We start from the raw sequence: 19,840 nt of genomic DNA, 5'->3' as shown, positions 1-19,840 counted from the left end.
GTCACATTACATGGAAGCTATTGGGGCAGGGGGCACGAATTTTCCATCAAAATGTTTATATAAAATAGAAAAAGGCACTAAAATCCAACACCACTACAGAAAATACATTTTCCGTTATGTTGCATTATGTGGAAGGTTGTCCACGGAAGATTACTGTTCAACAATTAATTGCATTATACACAACAAAATTCCATGACTTTTCCCAGGCCTGGAAAAGGAGATTTTAAAGTCCCATTACTTGTCCAGGTTTTCCATGAGCGTGGGAACCCTGTAATACGTACTTTTGAGCTGGGTTCAGTTTCAAGTAGGTTTTGCAAAATTTAACTGTTTTTGATGTATTTTTTCTTGATTCATTTGAGAGAATGGAATCCAAAACTAAGAATGGAATCCATGTTTGCCAATTCAATTAGCAGATCAGAAAATAGAAAAACACCAAAAATGTTGGTGACTGCACAGCATTAACAAAGACAGATCTCACCATGGTCTCAAAACTCATAACCTCCTTCTCAGCAATCTGTGCAGCTCTTTCCCTGTTCAGATATGCAGACTTGAGCTTTGCCTCCAATTCTCGAAGCTCAATGCTGAGAAAACACACAAACACCGACACACACACACAAACAAACGCACACATACACACGAGACAATTTTGGCGACGATAGGAATGAAAAAGACGAACGCAGATCATGATTACACAGAAGGGCTTCCAATCAAAGAGCTGAGTTTGTGCACTTACCCATAATGCAGTTCAAGGTATTAAGGTAATGACAATGAAAGTGTGCCTACCTGTTCTCTTTTATATGCTGCCTCATTTTGTCATCTCTTTGCTTCTCATAGTTGATGCGGGCCAGCTCTTTTGCCATTCTCTCTTCTTGTTCAAGTTGCTTTTCCCTGTTCATTCTCTCATCCTCTGCCTGCAAGTCAATCCGTTTTGACTTGGATTATTTACATGTGTTAGGAAGTAACTGTAATCCTTAGATTATGGAATCAGATTGGAAAAGAAGTAACTAATCAGATCAACATGCATTTTAATCTTTGCACTGTAATCACAGACTTTTTTCGGAATCATATCATGCACTGTTGCATTGGCTTCCATCCAGATCGTAAGGTTTCATTGAAAACAAAGCACAAAATACAACAAATGGATTGGCAACAGTTTTAAATTAATATCTACAGAAGAGCTGTCGTAGATCTAATAAAATAGAAAAGAAATAACTGTTCCAAAGTTTAGATTAAAGACAAAAGGTGATTTGGCATTCATAGTCAGGGCCCCTAAATTCTGGGACAACCTGGGGATATAGGATATATAATGTGCATGGTGTGAGAGAGAGATGTGTCCCGGTATGCACATTCTCTCTCATGGCCCGTGGATTTATATAAATTCTGAAACCTGTGTGGAAAGTGGTGCAGCACACTTTTCGTGTGTACACATTGTTTTTATACATTTGGGCCATTTGGTAAACTGTGTCATAAATGGTCAATTTGTCACCTGTCAGTGTCCACACAGCTTGTAAGTACTGTAGATCTTTTTATATAGTTTAGTTTAATTTTTTATTATTTAACCTTTATTTAAACAGGTAAAAAAACACGTTGAGACCGAGGTCTCATTTTCAAGTGTGACCTGTTAGTCTATTCTTTGCTAGTGTAGTGAACAGCTGTGCAGACTAATTCAAGCCCAAATAATAGGCAGTGTAGCCTAGTAACATGTATGCCCAGTGCTGCCAAGAGTTCATTCAAGGGCTAATCTAGAAATGGGTGGTTCTGTTGGGGACTCCTGCAGGTGACCGTTGAACTTCAGTCAACAAAAGAATGATGGAGAGTGCCAGGTTGATTTAAATAACGAATAAATACCTTTAGAAGAGCGGACTCGATCTGCCTTTCCTGTAACTCGTGTTGAACCTCACGCAGGTGTCTCTTCCTCTCAGATCTCTCTTCATTCATCACCCTGGCTTCAATCTGCTTCTCTCGGTCAATGCGTCTGCTCTGCTGCGCTCTCTGCTCCTCCACACACTGACGCCGACACATTATTCTCTGCTGCTGGCTGCGGGTCCAGTTGTTTGCCTGGGAGAGAGACAGAGGAAAGTCAAGCGGTTGAAGCTAATTCTGTGATTTCAATTTGACCGCGTAAATTTACCATTTTCGTTGCGCAGTTCTCTACGAAACCTTAGCTCTAGTCCTTAGCCTTATATTCGCGAATACGTTTGTATTGAACGCTTAATTCCAAATCCTTTTAAACCTGTCTTGTTCGACAGACGCGAATTAGCCACCATGCACACTTGATGCTGATTTCCTCCTGGCGTTTTGTTTTCTGTTGTCTTAGCAACACCGCGCGAGGACGTCACAGCCGTGTTGTATTCTGGGAAATCTACGTTAAAGGAGACGTGTTTATAAATGGTGTTGATGCTAGAATGGATCGGCCGGAGAGACCGACGCCTCTGACCCAACCAATCACCACTCCCCCATGCCTAAATCAACCAATCATCAATCCTCATTTCCATCAAGCCGATCCCATCGTCCTTTTATATAAATTGCATGCAAAAATCCCACTGCAACTAGTTTACAGGTGGTTCCAGCTGAATATTAGCTTTTTACAAGTCTGGAGATAATCCAGTGCATAGGGCAGTGTGGATTTAGATTGATCAACTATACAGCAGTATGTGTAACAAAGTGACGTGCAGTATGAAATGAGTAATGCTATTCATTCAATAAGGTGATACAACTGAACTTTGTAATCATTTCAGAAAGAACGCAGTCATACACACTTAACTACAGATAGTGTCAACTAACTGCCATCTCTTTTATCAAGTTTGCTCTTTGCAGTATGTTGGTGGAGATGCAGAAGCTAATTAGAGCATCTCCAAATTGTTGTGCCTAATCAAAGCTAATCTTCAGTTATGACAGAAGCTTAGAATATCTAATTCACATTTCAACCAAAATCTGATTGTAAATGTAATGTTGAATAAAATCTGATTATTGAAGATATCTACTGGCATGAGGTGACCATCTTTTTGTCGTCTCATGATGCTGAAATGCAGCAGTTATCATTCCCTCTTCCCCCATCCCTTCCTCCTCCTCCTGTTACTTCCCTGTGAAAGACAAGTGGCTTGGAAGGCCTAGTAATCAGCTTGACTTGGTCGTCTAAGTAATAAGTAGCCTATATACGAGAAGATATATGTGAAGCTTGGTAAAAACCAGGGAAGAAAGATGGAGAGCCACAAGATATGGCCTGCCCAACAGAAGTTTGTAAAAAAAGAATAAATGTTAGCAACTGTGGTGCAATCTTACATTTAAAATGTATGTTTAACCATTTACCACAGATGCTTTGATGGCTTGAGGTCAGGCAACACAGAAAATTGAATTTCAGTCAGTAGACAGACTGAGGATTATATACATTTAAAAGTAATGCTGTTCAACTTACAGTTCATGTTGCTGTGATGTCAGATAACTGCACCTAAAAGATTATGGTTAAGACATTTTCACACTTGGAATTCTGACCTCTAAGGCCAATCTACTGCAGTTTCCCCAGTGGCAAGTCAGAATGTACAATTTTGTCATTCTGGAATACAACATTCCTGTAACACACTGGCAACCTCGCTACATTCATACAAAAATACCCAAGGACATTAAGCTCATGTAGTAAATGTTTATTTATATAACAGAACAAGGAAACACTGATCAAAATTCAGAGGTTTACTTTCCTATAACTGAAGTGTGTGTTTGTCCTAAAAGATCCAGCAGAATATTTTAGAGGAATGTCTTCAAAATGGACTCGGGGGTACATCTACATTTTCATCATAGCCAAAGACACATCTCAAGGCTCCCTCTAGAGATATATACAATATACAAGACAGGTTAAAATACCATCTCAAAAAACAAAGCCGTATCAGGGATGCAAACTAGTTACCTTTAGGCGACAGTCACCTTTTTGAGTCCAAAATAGGGCACCTAAAATTGCTGTGCTTTTGTCTGCCCAAGCGTGTCACTTTTTTTCCCCTCCCCATGAGTTTGCATCCCTGCGCTATAATGAAAAATGCTTTTTGTGAGATGTTAAACAATTAACCAGAAGTCAGTCAAAGATCACGACAGCCCACAAAAACACAAAAAATAAAAATCACATTACAAAAAATAAGCCCAGGCCTACAATACATTAGCATGTATTTCCTGTAAATGCACAATGAAAAGCAACTTAATCAACAAACACTAAAAAAGTGGGCCGACATCTTGGTAAACTGGAGCTGCTGTCCAAAGTGACATGGTTGTATTGGTTCATTGTTTTACAAGGTTGCACTTTCAAAACACTACAAGAAGGGTGATGCAATCATATTTCGGAACTGCATGTTCGTTTTTAGTTTTTATTTTATTTATTGTTCCATCTTCTGCCACTGGGCTTTTCTATAGCATTGACCAATATAATGCCCGTTGCCACTGCTCAACCAATTTCTATTTGATCAGAACCACCACCCATCTCACCAAACTGTGATATCAATTTCCTTGGGACTTCAAGCTTCAGTAGTGCACCTGAAACTTTAAAATACTCTAATCGGTTATGAATTGTTATGATACTCGGAACTAGCTGCTTAATAGCAACTGTGTGGGTTGAGCTATATGTTGCACTATATGGGGCACTTCGACATCCAAATCCCAAATGATAACAATACACCTCAAGAGTTGTTGTCTCTACCTGCTTGGCCCAAACCAGGAACACAGTGACAAGATTAATTGTATGATGCATCAATGTGAGTTTTCTCTATTAGGCACAGCAGCTTATAACTCAAAGGAAGTTTTCAGAATAAAGCACAAAGATTTATTTACACACACACAAAAACAGTACTATGGGTCAAAGGGAGACAATGGATTTGCTGGTGATGGGGTAAAAAAGAAAATGTTATGAAAACATCACCGGCAAAATAGCAATGAGGAATCCGGTCATAATAGTATGTGTCAAAAGAAAATGAAATCAAAAGGTAAAGTATCGTGTGTATGTTAGGGATGCCCTGTCTGCCATTTTAACATTGATATATCACAGTATAATTAATTACCATAAACAAATTAGATCGCCAAGAGGATTGGCAGCCTCGATGTGCCACCGGATCGGATTTAACTGGAAATCTGCTAGATTACTTTATGGCACAAAACAGGGGGTCAACTGTTCTTCCAGTGCAAATTGAGCCAAAGCTTTCGAGTTTCTCACAACGGCAGATGGTGGAAGGAGTGAAGGCAAGCCAATCGCTAGGATAAAATGTCTGCATACATTTCTGGAATCCACGGAAATGTAAAATATGAACATTTCAGTCTTCCAGCACAGACACTGGCTCTTCCTGGTTTCAGTCTTCCAGCACAGACACTGGCTCTTCCTGGTTTCCATAATTTCTGTGGGTTCTAGAAATGTACAATGACTGGGCCGATGGAACAACAGCCCTATGACATTGCATTTTGTGTAAAGCGTCTGCAATCAAACTCCCTGCAGCACAAGCGTCTACTGTTTATCCTCCTACATGTTTATCCTCTTCAGTTGCCCCTTTCGGAACTCTTTTCGGGTATTATTACGTCACCATCTCCCCTCCAGAGTCCCTTCCCCGCCAGTAGACTCTCCTGCTGCTCAAACACCCAAGAGGTCTAAATCAGATACGCATGTATTGGGGCAAGTAGCAACATACTCTTTTGCCGCATAGCCAATGGCGTTTGTGTTAAATAAAAGGGGGAAAACTACGGGTATAGGACAGATTGGTAATCATTTCAACACTGGTCGAATTTGTTTACGGTTATTATTATATCCATGTATCACAATTAGTCTGACAATGATAAACTGATATTTAAAGACGCTTCTTGTAGCACCTTTAGCAGAGCAGTTAAGGGGTGTGTGTGTTGTGTTCATGAGGGAAACATGAAGCAGTTTGCTTCGCCGGCCAGGTTTTAACTCTATTTTAAATTGTGCAGAGATGTGGAATGAGCCAAGATCCTCTAGATCAGGGGTTTTCAAAGTGTGGGAGACTGAGCCTCCCCTCAGAGAACATATAGACAGCTGCGCCACCTCACCCCCCACTATTATTGCCATTAGGCTATTACTATTATTGTTGTATGCTCCACTCGGGCATAACAGCGAGTTCCAAAAATGTTGTAAACATCTTCATCCTATATACTCTTTAAGATTTTAAAACTTCTTTATCCTTTTTTTTTCTTCTTCAAATATATAAGTAGCGGGATACCCACCCCGTGCAGTCTATCGAGTGCAGACAGCTTTTGTAAAATTCATCGGAAATAGCTCTCCAGCAGATACAAAAACATGAGCATATATGTTTGATGCACATACAAAGAATCGCCACGATCGGATTTGTGAAACTTTTTTTTTTTTTTTTTTAAATCACGATTTCCTTCTCCCTGGTTTCTCCTCTGACAGCCTGAGCTCACGTCAACAGAGGCAGCCAGCCAGACTGTGGGTGCTCCGCATCCGCCTGATTCGCACGGTGGAAGCTGGGCACCCATTGTGCAGCCAGGGCGGCCAACTTAAGTTGGCTGTGCATTTTCTTCCGATTTTTCCGCGTCTAGATCTTATGGAGCTGACAGCGAGTGGTCTGGGATTTGGGAATGGTTGCTGGTGTTTGATATTCATTTGAAAGTATACTTTATAGGGCAAGAAAGGTGATACTGGTTGATGGATTTTAATTGAGAAATACATAGATATTTCACATAATTTTGCAAATATTTATGCAACAAAAATGGACACTGGCTAGCCGGACACATGAATCTTCAGATTAGTAGCAATATGGCAGCCCAAGCAATATTGTCATACAAACGGTAGGTAAATCGAACTACAATACTTTTTTTTCTCCTTTTTTAAGAGGTATGTCTGATGAAGCAGTGATTTTTCAATCCACTACTCTGCAGACTTTTCTGGTTCGTCACGCTGACTGGACGAGTTGTTCACCTCAGGTTAAGTAAGAATGGAAGATGACAAACTGGTCAGCAATGGATGCTCCAGTTCCCTTTCAGGAGAACGTTCTCTCTGGGACCCTCCATCCTGATCAGCTGCTGGGACGCTCTGCTCTGACTTCTCTTCTAGTTTGTCAACAGTGGCTTTGTTTTCTACAAGAGTAACATCTCCAGATGCCACACTTTCAACTTGCTGCACATCCATGTTCGTTGGCCCTTCAGCAGGAAGTGAACTGAAGATGTATAGGACTTTTGATGGCTCCTCTAAAGCAGGAAGCCTGCATGTAAGGACAGATTATTTAATTTTTTTACAGTGTTATGAATGTACAATTTAGATTTTTGGCCTTTAGGTAATGCTTTCATCAGGGGCAGCATACAATATTTTCAAGCAATAGAGTATTGCAAATTTGACGTGTAGATAAGACTTAAGAATTCAAGTTAAAATAACTGATATTCATTAGAACAATCAACCACATGACCTGTATACTATTTATATACTAGGTCCATGTCATGCACTGCAAATGTTTATCGTAACCCTTCATTTGAGCTATAGCCATTTCATACTGAGTGAAATTGAACCCTGAGAGAGGCCATTTTGTTGCGGCAGCATCATTACGTCATTAGAATTTGGGAAATATTCTTCCGTCCTGTACATTGTCAACTATCAGGTATAGATCACAGATAAATTTGAAGCATGATATAATGTGCCGAGAGGCTGCTACTCACCCTTGAGGTGCAATTTGGATATCTGCTGGGTTAGAAAACAAGATAAGTTTGTCAAGAAACTTCTATAAAGAAAATGTGAACAAAATTGATTCAGGTGGTGGTACTACAGCAAACAAGCACAATTACCTTTCTCCTGAATGACTTTGCATACGTGATGTGGTCTGTCAGTTAAATGTTTGCTCATCATGTCGCCTCCTGATGCGTCCACAATGAGGTCACAGCTGAGACAGACCAGGGTTAATCTGGAGGGAAAAGCAAGATGACATTGTGTTCATTATTAGTTCCAGGCCACGTTTAGACGACAACGCTCTCTGCATAAAACAGCAAATTGTCGTTGTGTTCTGGCCTTTGATTCCGCATTTATACACCACGTTCACGATTCACGTGCAGACTGAAGCCAGAAATGTCATCACCAGCTCCGAGTAGCGCCAAGTGAGCCCGAATAAAACCGAAACTTCCGGTTAGAACCTTCACAATAATGGCAATTGGATAAAGTATAGCTTTATTGATGCACGTTGCAACATTTTGCGTGTGTGATCCGAAATACACAGAACACAGACAATTTAAAGTAAATTTTAACCCACAGTGAGTCAACTGCTCCATTTCTCTATTTACCCAGTAATAAGTTACTGCTTTTATTTTGAAGGTAAAAACACATAGCTTCCTGTATTCTGTCTATTTCTAGCAGGATTGATTTAGCTTTATAGGACTAAAAGGGATGCATGATGGAGTGACACAGAAGTCACTAGAGTGGCTTTTAAACATGAAGTCTGGATCATGTCTGGCTAGCAGGAGCAGGATATTTTCTGGTTTGACCTTTTTAAACATGAGGGGTCTTTGTTTAGAGACAACTGGATATGAGCCGATTTTTCTGCCAGTGGGTGGGGTGGGGGGGGGGGGGGGGGGGGGGGGGTACGGTAGCATGTATCGATAACAAGAAATGTGATAGGAAACAGCTTTAGCAAATCTCTAACCAAACTCCATTCAAAAACATGCCCGCTTTAACTCCGCAGTGTGGACGCACAGTCACACAACACTGCCTGCCTCAAATGGCTGCCTCACACAATAGACTTGGCTGCATCTAGAATCAGCCCTCAGTCTTAATCCGTTTCACTCCTGTAAGACTGAGAATATTACTATTTAAGTCTTTGCATAACGTTAGGTGGCGCTGTTGGAAGCCTTGCATCGGAGAACCAATCATGAGTGTTGTGGGCGGGCCTGCTTTCTGGGGGCAGTGACGCTCATGCAGAACCAGTGTCTCGCAAAACATCGCCGTGTTTGCGGAGAAACATATTAATCACTTAGAAACAAACATAACCTGTTAATAGGGTGTGTTTCATCCGGCCCCGGCGGCTAGAGGTCTTTTCCCCAGCGATAAGCCCGACTCCCGAGGCTAACGTTACAGAGCCTGCTGATGACTCACAGTAGCAAGCGGACCACTTCCGGGTAGGAAAAATGAGTGTAAAATAAACAACAGGTATAAACTCTCTTTGCAGCACATCGGTGTCTTGCTCTATATTGGAACTATGATAAATGGCATTGCCGCTACCAAATAAAATTCTAATAATAAATGTAGGCGTGTCTGCTGCCGGCCGTTCTCGCCGGGCTCTGACAGACAGTTTCTGACAGTGAAATTCCCAGACGTTTGGTGGCGCAGCTCACCAAACGTCTGGGAGCCGAGACTAGGCTGCATCCAACTCGAGAAAACTTCTCAGAAGAGACTAACGTTAGCGACAAATCTGGAGACTTTTTCTGACATGGGAATGATGGGATTATTACCAGCAAGCAGCAGTAAAAGCAGGCAATGACGATAGCTGGGTAAGTCCCGCTAGCATCGATGCTAAGTTAGCAAAGTAGCCTACAGCAAGAGCGCAGCTGAAGCTAATTAATATGGACGTTAACATCCATATAATATATGTGCTTGCGTGATGACATCATGTATTGGCGATGTCAAAGGGTGGCGATTGACGATCTGACTGAGGTCAAGATGCAACTCTAGTAGGCTATCATCTCTCTTGTTGCATTTTTAAACTGGCAGATGGGGATTCAACTTTTAGTTGTTTACTCACCTAATTTGGCTATCTTCCAAATAATCCAGCCACGTAACTAACGCTACGTCCATTCATGAAAATAATGATGATCTGGATCATGAGCTGCCAGAGTTAAACAGCAGCCGCTTTTCCTATTATGCGGTTCCTATACCGGCAACCGAGACGAATATGATACGGACTCGCGGGAGTGCGCGTAGGCCGGCTAATTGTTGTTTAACATGCAGGCCAACCGGCTAGGAGGTGGTTATAATACGGATTCCACTGCATGTTAAGAAGTGGCTTAGGTGATAAACTGCTGTGGATTGGTTGCATTACAGAATAAAAACTCAGTAAAGCCCTATAAAAAAAGACCAGTTTTCTTGCATCACTTGGCACTTGAAAAAATTGATGCATCTGGCCGTGAGTTGAGCGTCTTCAATTATTTAATGCGTACGCGATTGATTAATATGTGTGACGTTAATAGCGGGCACATACCACTTATCGCAGATTATGTATTTTTAGCAACTCGTTATTAGACTCTGATGTCATAATAGTTTGTTGAGTGCTATACTGATAGGCTAGTTTTTTCACACGGCGACAGTAAGGGCGGCGTTATCAGAGATTTCCACTTAGGAACCTGGTTTCACTTTTTTGCGTCTTCAGGCCCCAATAACACCGTTACCATGTAAATGGAAGGCCCGAACACAACAAAAGTTTGCCATTTTATGCAGTGAGCGTTGTCTTGTAAACTAGGCCCCAGATCTGGTGAAACACAACCTGCTACTCCCACCACTACACAATCTCTGTATGAGTGTGGTCACCCCCCCCCCCCCCCCCCCCCCCCCCCAACAAAAACAAAAACCATAAAGCTCACTTACTTTAACATAGTTGGATTTCTCCGATTTCGCATTCTCTTAAATCTCCAGTCTTGGGTGGTGGTACTATGAAACCTAACATAGGGCAGAAAAAGTCACAAGACTCAAATGAATGTAGAGATCCTGCAATTAACTCCAGTACAACACTGTGAAACACTCATTCAAATCAACATCTCTACTCACTTTATCATATGTTCCCCAATGGAGGCTCTGCAGCTTGTCCGATATTTGCAAGCACCGCACTTTGAAAGCATCGAAAAATGAGCAAAGAAGTCGTCAACCTTTGCGTGACACTCAATGCACGTGTAAATCCCTCCATCGACTCTGAAGGCAGGAAAAATAATGCAATCAGTACATCACATTTCATTTGTTCACAAAAGTATGCTATTAAAATATTAAAGGGATAGTTTGGATTTTTTACATGTGGGGTAGGTACTGTAGATTAGCCTGGGTAAACCCAGCCCCCACGTGGCCTGCAATTTCTTTATATCTTTTTAATATTTTTTATTTTTTTGAGGAGAATTGCAGTCTGATCGTTCCTTAGGGAACAGTTTATGACGATATGCGTCGAAAACGGGAATAAAACTGTCTATTTAGATAGAGGAAAACACGCTGCCACTTGGCCCTCACGGAGCTACATTCTAGGACTGGCTTGCACACTATTTCGATCACAACAACGCGTAGGACGGACAAAAACGCTGCGGAGATCACTGGGTGAGTCGTCAGATCATAATTAATGTGAGGAGAGAAAAAAAAACGAAATTCTCCTTTAACGCCAGGGGGGAAGATAGCGTTAGGCCGGTATTTAAGGCCGAAACGCCCATTCTGGCCTATTCTGGCACTTTGCCACGCCTCTTCAGCGTAAAGCGCATTACGGGGCCTAAAAACATGATGCTATCTTCCCGAGGCAGGCGCAAAGCGTGTTTTTTTGGGTTTAACGCCGGTTTAGCGCCTAATGCCAGTGGGAAGATAGGGGCCTGCATGTTTTACTTCTGGTGAGGTCAAGGAAAAGGTAGGAAAAGGAGTTAGGAGTGACAATATATCGAAATATCGCAATATTCAATCTATCGCAATACTAGCATATCGCAATACTATCGTATCGTGACTCAAGTATCGTTTTAGTATCGTATCGTGGGCATCTGGTGATTCCCACCCCTACTAAATACTGCTGAGAGCTCAGTTAACAACCTGAGGTCCTTCAGTGCCAGGTTGTGCTTGTTAGGACGCTCTTGCTTCTTGGTCTGTGGGGACTTGGCTTTTCCCGCTCCAGAGACGTCGGATTTAGTAGTGAAGATACTGGCCGGAGCTTTGGTTGCTTCTGGACTGACATTAAAGGCAGATCGTTCAGGACTGTTGGGTAACATGGGGGGTTTTCCTATGACGGAGGCTCGAATTGTCACCTGAAAATGGAAAAAGAAAGTCAAAATATGTATTTTCTATAATTGTCCTAATGCTGGAATAGTTAAAAAATAGTCTGTTAATAAATGCAGTTCAGATCATCTCATGATGACAGTGTCGGACCTTTGTTCCCGGAGGAAGGCCCTCCAGGGCTTTAGGTTTTCTGAAAGTCTTGTGGACGTGAGTCTTGTGCTCCAATTTCTCCTTGTAGGTGAGAAAATTCAGTCTGCATTTTCCACAACGCTGGATTCCTTTTTTCTGAAATAGGAAAAAAGAAAAACAGGTAATAATTGGCACAACAAGGGTCTAATTCTTGAGATGTTTCATTTGGGATGACTGAAAGAACACAACTGGTTACCAAGTTAACTTCTTCCACGGCTATTAATAGAACAGTAATTCATTTTGTATGGTTCCACTCTACCATAGTTATTGCTCCTTTAGGGCAGGTGAAGAGACGCAGCCTTTACTGTCAGCATGTTATGTATTACAGTAAGGTGTTGGGCAGACAAGCAAATCAATCCAACCTTAGAGTTGGTGCTAGCGCAGCGCGCACAAGTTACAACTCTTGCAATGATTCCATTCATTCACTGGCTTAAGAATTTAGAGCATCAGTAGGCTGTCAGGAAAACACACTGCGGTGGGTCAGGCACAACATTTGAACTAGGCACACTCCACTTTGAAAGAAACCAGCTTTACAAGAGACAAGATGAAACTCGGTATCATACCTGATGTTTCATGTAGTGCTGCATGAATGTGTGACTACTTCTGAAAACCTTGAGGCAGAAGGGACACAGCAGATCCTTTGTGTTTTCATGGACATTTCGGAAATGGGTCTCCACTTCACTGAAGAAAGAGGACCTGAAATTGCACACCTGTGTGGGACCAGGGAAGACAAAGTGTAAGATACAGTGAATGTTGTTGTCATTGCACACCTGTGGGACCAGGCAAAACAAAGTAAGATGCAATGAGTGTTGTTTTCCTGGACACTTTCAAATAAAAACATCTATCGACCACAACTCTCAATTGACAGACCTGGCAGACGTAGGGCATTTCCCCAGGCTTGTGGTTGTCCTTCATGTGTTCCAGCAGCACTTGCTCGGACTCAAATGCCAATTCACATATCTTGCAATTGGCTGGGGGGGGGGGGGGGGGGGGGGTGTCAGGGAAAAGAAAATTACAAACGGCCACTCATCATAATATCGGTTATGTCAGAATCAGCTGTATAGATGTTATGTTTTACTTGAGGATTCAAACGGGCTGTGAGCACTCTCAATATGGCACTGCAGCTGGAACGGAGTGTTGTACTGCCGGTAGCAGTGCTGGCAAGTCGTGTGGCTTTCCCAGCTCTCGCTGTTCTGCTTCTCCAGCTCCAGGTGGTGCTTCATATGGTTCATGAACCTGTAAGGGAGGGCGGGCGCACGCACACACACACACACAGACACACAGCAACACAGAAAAGGTCGTTTAACCATTTGACATGTAAGATCTCATGAGTATCAGCAAGCTAGTCCCTGCAGTGAGGCGCTTTCAACAGACTGTGAACGTTCCTTTTGTGTGAGTGACACCGTTGATTACCCTGGGGGAGGACTAACAACTGAGTAGATGAAATAGGTCGACTATATCTGACGCTTTACGTCACTTCAGTGTTCCTATTGGCGGTGCGAATGCTCCCCCTCAGGGAGCCTCCAGAACGGTTTGGTCTGAAAGCACCTATTGAAATAAAGCGAGTGTGATTTCATAAACACAAGGATTATGTCAAATGCCTTCCGTGCCCTCCTCAATCGCCAGATCTAAACATCCTTGAACCTTTACGGGAAGTTAATGCAGATTTTCACCAATCCAAGAAAGATTGAAGTTGTGAAGGCAAAGGGCGGCCCTACACTGACAAAGATTAGACCACGGACCCCCGTTTGATAAGATTTTGTCCCACGGTCGCCCATATGATAATAAGATTGATGCTTTTAGATGTTATATTACAGAAAGTGTATCAAATCCATGACCAAAATAGTCATTGTGTTACTTGAATGAATGGAATTATAGCAAAAGTAAATGACCCCCCTTTTGGCTGGGGACCCCCTGGAACCCCCTCAAGGAGCGCTGGGGTTCCCCGGATCCCTTTTGAGAACCACCGGTTTAGGTGTTTCCATTATTTTGTACAAGCAGTCAAGCAGTTAATTTTCTGCCAGTCATATCAAAAGATTGTCCATTGAGAAAGATTCCCAACCATGTAGTTTGCTGCTTTCTGTCACAGCTCTGGTTCAATTGAATTCCACTGTGGCATCATATTATACATTCATAAGTGAGCTTCAGTGATTTGACTAAAATCCCAACTTTTGAAAGGTAACATATTAACACAAACCATAGTCAAGCAGGGGGGATTTTTATTTATTTATTTTTAACAGCGCACGGCCGTATGGATGCAATGGTTATGCTTCAGGTCCCAAAGGGTTTTAGAAAAGATAAATGGACTATTCTCCTTGCATCTCACATTCTAAGCATGTATAATGGCCGTTATAATACCAGCAATTACACAAAGATTTTGGTTGAGCCTAATGATGTAGTGCTCTGTGGCTGCCGTGAGCACCTCCGCAGCTACCTGCCACTGCTGCCCTGACGAGGCAGGGCCCATTTCTCAGCCTGTACATTCTGCTACCTCAGCTCCCCTAATAGAAATTTTTATGCGGATGACCTATGACCTCTGCTGCGAGTGTGGTTGCAGTACAAATGTGTTTCCCCATTAAAAGCAGCTTACAGAGGCTTTTTTTGCAATGTTCCGAGGCAAAGTTATTTAATCAATGGAGCCGTTCTCACACCACCTAAACTAGCAGTCATTTTTCATCTTTAGGCCCATGAGGGAAAACGCTCCGATATTGTCATCCATCTGAGAGCAAAACTGTGATGAGGGCCAAGGCGCTTGTCTGTGGTTTCCTTATGGGCACGGGACAATGAAGAGAATAAACATAGCTGCCCTTCTGCCCCAAAATGCATTTTGCAAGTATATTAATTATGGGATATGGAAAAGCAGACCCTAAAAATGCACGTCTATTTTGCTCCAATGTTTACAGACCCATAGGGATGGAGCGATATGGCCCTAAGATAATATCACAATATTTCAGGGCATTTCTGAGTTAACGATATTCTTGACGGTATGACAAAATAATGACAAATATTTTTATTAATTTCAAGAACATACATTTGCAACAAAATAAGTGTTGTGTTTTATATGTCAGCATAAATGTAAAAGTTTGCCTTCGAGTATTCAAATCTGCCTACAAATATTACCTTGGTTTGTTGTACATGTTTCTCAATCCAGAAACACAGCGTCTCTGATACCCAATTCGTGATACACATTTATTCTCATCGCTGAATTTAGATGTGATTATTAGATCAGACACACACACAAACATCTGTTATGGCTATAATTATACCTGATTTGTCATACCTGATATTATTCTTGAGTACTTTCAAACAGCTCTGGCATTTGAAGGTGGTGTTGGTCTTCTGCGCCTGTTGCTTGGGCCGGTCTCCCTCAAAATAGCCGTAGTAGAAATCTGAGACAAGCATGATGCGCTTGCTTGCATTGGTCACGGAAGTATTGTTCGGGGTTGATGGAAATACATTTTCCACAAGGTTAGCACAGCAGCTCTAAAATACAAGGGAAAAAATAAATATACAAAAAAATCCATTAGGTTTGACTCACCTGTGCAGAGATGCAAACACACATCGGCGGTAAAAGAAAAAGATGACACAAACCTGAAGATTAACCCTAGGGTAGGGGTAAGTAAATGCACGTGCAATGTTTTTTGTGTGTGTGATCCGAAAGATACAGAACAGAGATAAACTGGAAGAACATCTGCTGCCTTCGAAAAGTCAATTTTAACCCGTAGTGAGTTGAATGATCTGTTTTTTGTTTACAAAGTAATAAGTTATTGCTTTTATTTTGAAGGTAAAAACATCTAGCTTCCTGTTGTTGAAGGAACGGCGTTCTTTCTATTCTGACTGCACCTCAACTGGACTATGCGATGCATTGCAGTAAATTTCCTGTATGTACTGTATATTTGCTATATTTGATTTGTTTTTATGTATTCTTAAGTCTACTTTTACACAGAGAGATTTCTGGAAACAGACAATGAAGTAATCTAATCATATCTACGGTACTCCAACCAGACCAGCTGGAACAATATAATTGGGGGAGAGAAATTAAGGGGGAGGGGGGATCCTGCAGTGCATTTAAAAGACTTAAGAGGTATGCTCATTAAGTAGTGCATCACATGCTCATTAAGTAGTGCAATCACTTGTGGGATAAATGATTGTTTTGACCTATTTTTCTTTGTAGAAAAACACAAGGTAACTGATGACGTGGACTGAAGCTCAGCAAAGCGATCCTAGCGAGCCACATTATGTTGCTAAAAGCAGCTGTATGTTGGCTGCATCTGAACTAGGGTTGTGCGATATACCCAAAATTCCCATCGTGATTGTCAAACAGTCAAACATCGTGATTGACGATGGCATCGTCATTTATGCCATCCGCCGCTGCAATGCACGTTAAAAGCAGGACAGCTGAGCTCTTCATGAGACCGACAGGCAGGCTACTACTGCACAGAGCCAGGCAACTCAAGCAGTAGCGGAAGCTACTGCTGTAACAGCTAGCAGTAGCTGCTGCTGCTGCTGCTGTTGTATTTCTCTCTCAACTCTCTCTTATTAGGTTCAAAAGCCCACGCGAATCTAACGTTATATCCGCCAGTAATTCTGTCAGTTTTCTGCCAGCTAGTTAAATTATACACACACACGTTGTTGGTCAGGATCTGTAATGTTAACCTTATTTGTTTTGCGCTGTTCAAAGTTGCTGAATTTCAACTTTCACTTTGGAAACAGGCGAGTTAAATTCACAGTTGAAGACTTGTACTCACTTTGGGTTGAAAACAGGAAAGAATGTGAAGTTTCTTCTTTGTCTTAAAAGTTTTCACAACAAAACAACTGACTTCTCAGACGCCCCGGCGTCATTAAACAAGCGCACCCAGTGCAGAGAAGCACTAGAGCGGAGGAGGGGGAGGGGAGGCTTCTCTGAGTCTGAACTGGGTGCGCTCGTTTAATGCCGCCGGCGCGTCCCCCTCACGTCACGGTAAGTGGACTTGGTATTTTTTATTATTTAAACGGCAAAATTTTAATTCGAACAGATAATTAATTACGATGATCCGATGTAGAAGGCTCACAGGTCGACGGGGGGTCGGCCCATCACGATGGTCGATGCCATCGTCCATCGTGCCAACCCTAATCTGAACTACTCTTTTTATAAGCATAATCAAAGTATGTAAAATCAAAAAGGTATAATTTCCAGAATATAACTTCTATGGTTAACACGTTCACTGCCATTGACGTGTTGATACGTCAAAAAAAAAAAAAAAAAAAAATTGACGGTGGGACGTTGATCTAACCCTTTTACATCTCTTATATAAATATTGGAGCCACCGAACGTGTACAACCCATTCCACCGACCCACTAAGTGGCGACAGTGCTCTCCAGACTAGAGGAAGCCAAGCAAAAAGCAGTGTGAGGAAGCCATTCTCATGAAAATGGATTGGCGAAAACGCTTTCGCTTTCGCGCTTGGGAGCTGGCGGTGGGGGATTGCAAATTTGCATAATAGATTATGGGTGCAACACACTTTGAAACACCTTTGAAACACCAGCAGAAAGGAATCGCAAGCAGCTTCATTCCAGCTGAGCTCACAACCGAAAACGAACGAGCCTCATTCTCATACTGTAGGCGAAAACGCTTTCGCACTGGTGCACACGGGCGCACAACGGTGGGGGGTTCCAAAAATAGACTGGGTGCAAAACACACTTTGAAACACGCAGCATAAAGCCTAGAATCGCACAAAGCTTCATCAAAGCTCTCAACCGAAAACCCAAGAAACGAGCAGCCCCATCCAGACTCGCTGACGAGGGGGCCGCCAGGGAGGGAGGCTGCTCAAACTCGCAGCAGCAGCAGCAGCAGCAGCAGCAGAAAACTCGCTTGTGACAAACGCTGCTGAAAGCCACCAGAGACACGCCCACGGAGGGAGGAGTTTGAAGGAGAGGGGGTTCAGAACTATATTGTTTAGATGTCTGATGTCTCACTGATGCCAAAAATAAATGGTTAAAGTGACTGTTCTGCCTGTTTGATTGAATTTCACAAAACTGCGATTATCTCAGCTTTCAGTCTCAGACGCTGAAACCATGCTGTACTCAACGGCTAATATCTACATAACTACTAACTCTACAAACTAACTCTTTTAGACAGAGAAAGCACACATTCTATTAGTTCTTTTGAGATATTTTGTATTCACAAAATCTTAGCAGAAAAGAATCCTCGGCTCTTGAAAGATGAGCCAGAATCCTCAAAAAAACCCTCTGGCAGAAGCTACCTACAGTAAAAAAAAACGGCTGGCAGTGAATGTGTTAATAGAAACTTGATATGTGCATATTTATTGTAAATTGTGCAAATACCGACAAGATGCTTGGCTTTCACTCACCATCATGTGACGTTTCATGGCTTCTTGTTGAGGAAATTCTTCTTTGCACTTGGGGCACTTCCTCCTAAAGGTCCCATTTTCCACTAGATCCACCACTTTAGGTGGCTCTACAGAAATTCAATAGACACGTTTCAATTAGATTTTTTCCAAGTAGATTTTAAAATGATATCAAATAATTTCCCCTCTCAACGGAAACATACCCAAGTCAAACTTGGTTCTTTTTGGAGGGCTGTTATTTGGCTGTGGTGCAATTGTTGTTGTTGTTATTGTTCGTTTGAGTAAGCTTTGATCTGTGTAGAAACCAAGAAAAGAGATTTAATGCCAACTCACTGGCTTTCAAAGTATTGTAAAGCAAGTGCACACTATAGAGAGGCAAGGTGACCGCCTACTTCCTGGTCGGGAAAGACCATAGCACATTTCACTCCGAACAAAAAATAAATAAAACAAAAACACAGAAAAAATATTTTCTTTAAATCTTTAAAGTTTTGGTCCGAGTGAAATGTTATGCGGTCTCTCCTGTTTCTAAATATATCTGAAACGTTTGATTTGACGAAGTAAAACTATTTCTATAAGCATTTTATGAAATGTCTATGGGAAAATAAATGGCGGATGAAAATCTCTGGTACAGTGCTGAAGCAGGAAGTGACGTTCCACTTTGGCTCTCTATAGAGTTCAAACAAATATTTACCCCTGGTGTTGTGGGCCTTCGCAGGCAAAGAAAAGACCTGGACAGGCTGGGGGTTGGAGCGACTGGGTAGCAGCTGGTTCGAGGTTGCTGAATATACGGCAGGACTCTGGACGTTGGACAAAGTCACAATATTGTTGTTGATTTGTTGCACCTGGGGCCGATGGACGACACCAGGTACCAACGTGGCCGGAGTCATCTGCTGCAGCTGACTGGCTGAAAGACGAGAAGTAACAACGTGACATTAGCAGAAAAATGACAAATAATGTCTCAGACATGCTTTCAATAATGAAGGCTACTTCCCCTAGTCAATGTCTGATTAACCATCCCATTCATTAATCCATTTCATTAATTTCTCTCTCCCCCTGCAGCAACGCCTGTTCAGGTTATATAGTTCATTCATAAATGTGCACGCCCATTAATTCCTGTCCAAACAATGTCTCCCACGCTTTCCCTCTCTCTGGTCTGCTGGCCAATCACCTAACTGAAGTTCTATAAATCAGTTCCCTCATATTTCAGCGTTGTAAGTCTCCTTGTGTGTCGCCCTTCAGCGGCTGATTTGTCGCTGTAGCAGTTGCTCCGCCCCACCTCCTCCCCTGAACACCACCAATGTCATGACTCCTGTAGAATTCCCTAATCACTGACGTCCTCCTCACATCTGAGGAGGAGCTTTATCATACCATGGAG

General features: G+C 42.1%; 1 protein-coding gene across 1 annotated transcript in view; it reads right to left on the bottom strand.

Annotated features, from left to right (window-relative positions):
- The window catches only part of LOC310789059 (zinc finger protein 280C-like), a gene marked incomplete at its 3' end in the record, with an annotated part of 28,525 nt that overhangs the window by 4,271 nt on the left and 4,414 nt on the right, over positions 1-19,840 (bottom strand). The window contains exons 5-21 of the mRNA XM_083650660.1: positions 19,157-19,369; positions 18,669-18,758; positions 18,469-18,575; positions 15,399-15,601; positions 13,197-13,354; positions 12,989-13,089; positions 12,682-12,828; positions 12,080-12,214; positions 11,747-11,958; positions 10,742-10,882; positions 10,562-10,633; positions 7,780-7,895; positions 7,654-7,678; positions 6,932-7,205; positions 1,849-2,058; positions 784-911; positions 479-581 (exon numbers count right to left, since the gene is read on the bottom strand). Of these exons, the coding sequence (XP_083506786.1) occupies positions 479-581; positions 784-911; positions 1,849-2,058; positions 6,932-7,205; positions 7,654-7,678; positions 7,780-7,895; positions 10,562-10,633; positions 10,742-10,882; positions 11,747-11,958; positions 12,080-12,214; positions 12,682-12,828; positions 12,989-13,089; positions 13,197-13,354; positions 15,399-15,601; positions 18,469-18,575; positions 18,669-18,758; positions 19,157-19,369 (2,435 nt within the window). The remainder of the gene's footprint in view (positions 1-478; positions 582-783; positions 912-1,848; positions 2,059-6,931; positions 7,206-7,653; positions 7,679-7,779; positions 7,896-10,561; positions 10,634-10,741; positions 10,883-11,746; positions 11,959-12,079; positions 12,215-12,681; positions 12,829-12,988; positions 13,090-13,196; positions 13,355-15,398; positions 15,602-18,468; positions 18,576-18,668; positions 18,759-19,156; positions 19,370-19,840) is intronic.

The sequence above is a fragment of the Poromitra crassiceps genome (assembly GCF_964638095.1).
Source record: "Poromitra crassiceps genome assembly, chromosome: 14".
Lineage (NCBI taxonomy): Eukaryota > Metazoa > Chordata > Actinopteri > Beryciformes > Melamphaidae > Poromitra > Poromitra crassiceps.
Note: the sequence above shows the minus strand (reverse complement) of the source record. Positions and strands in the feature narration are given on the sequence as shown.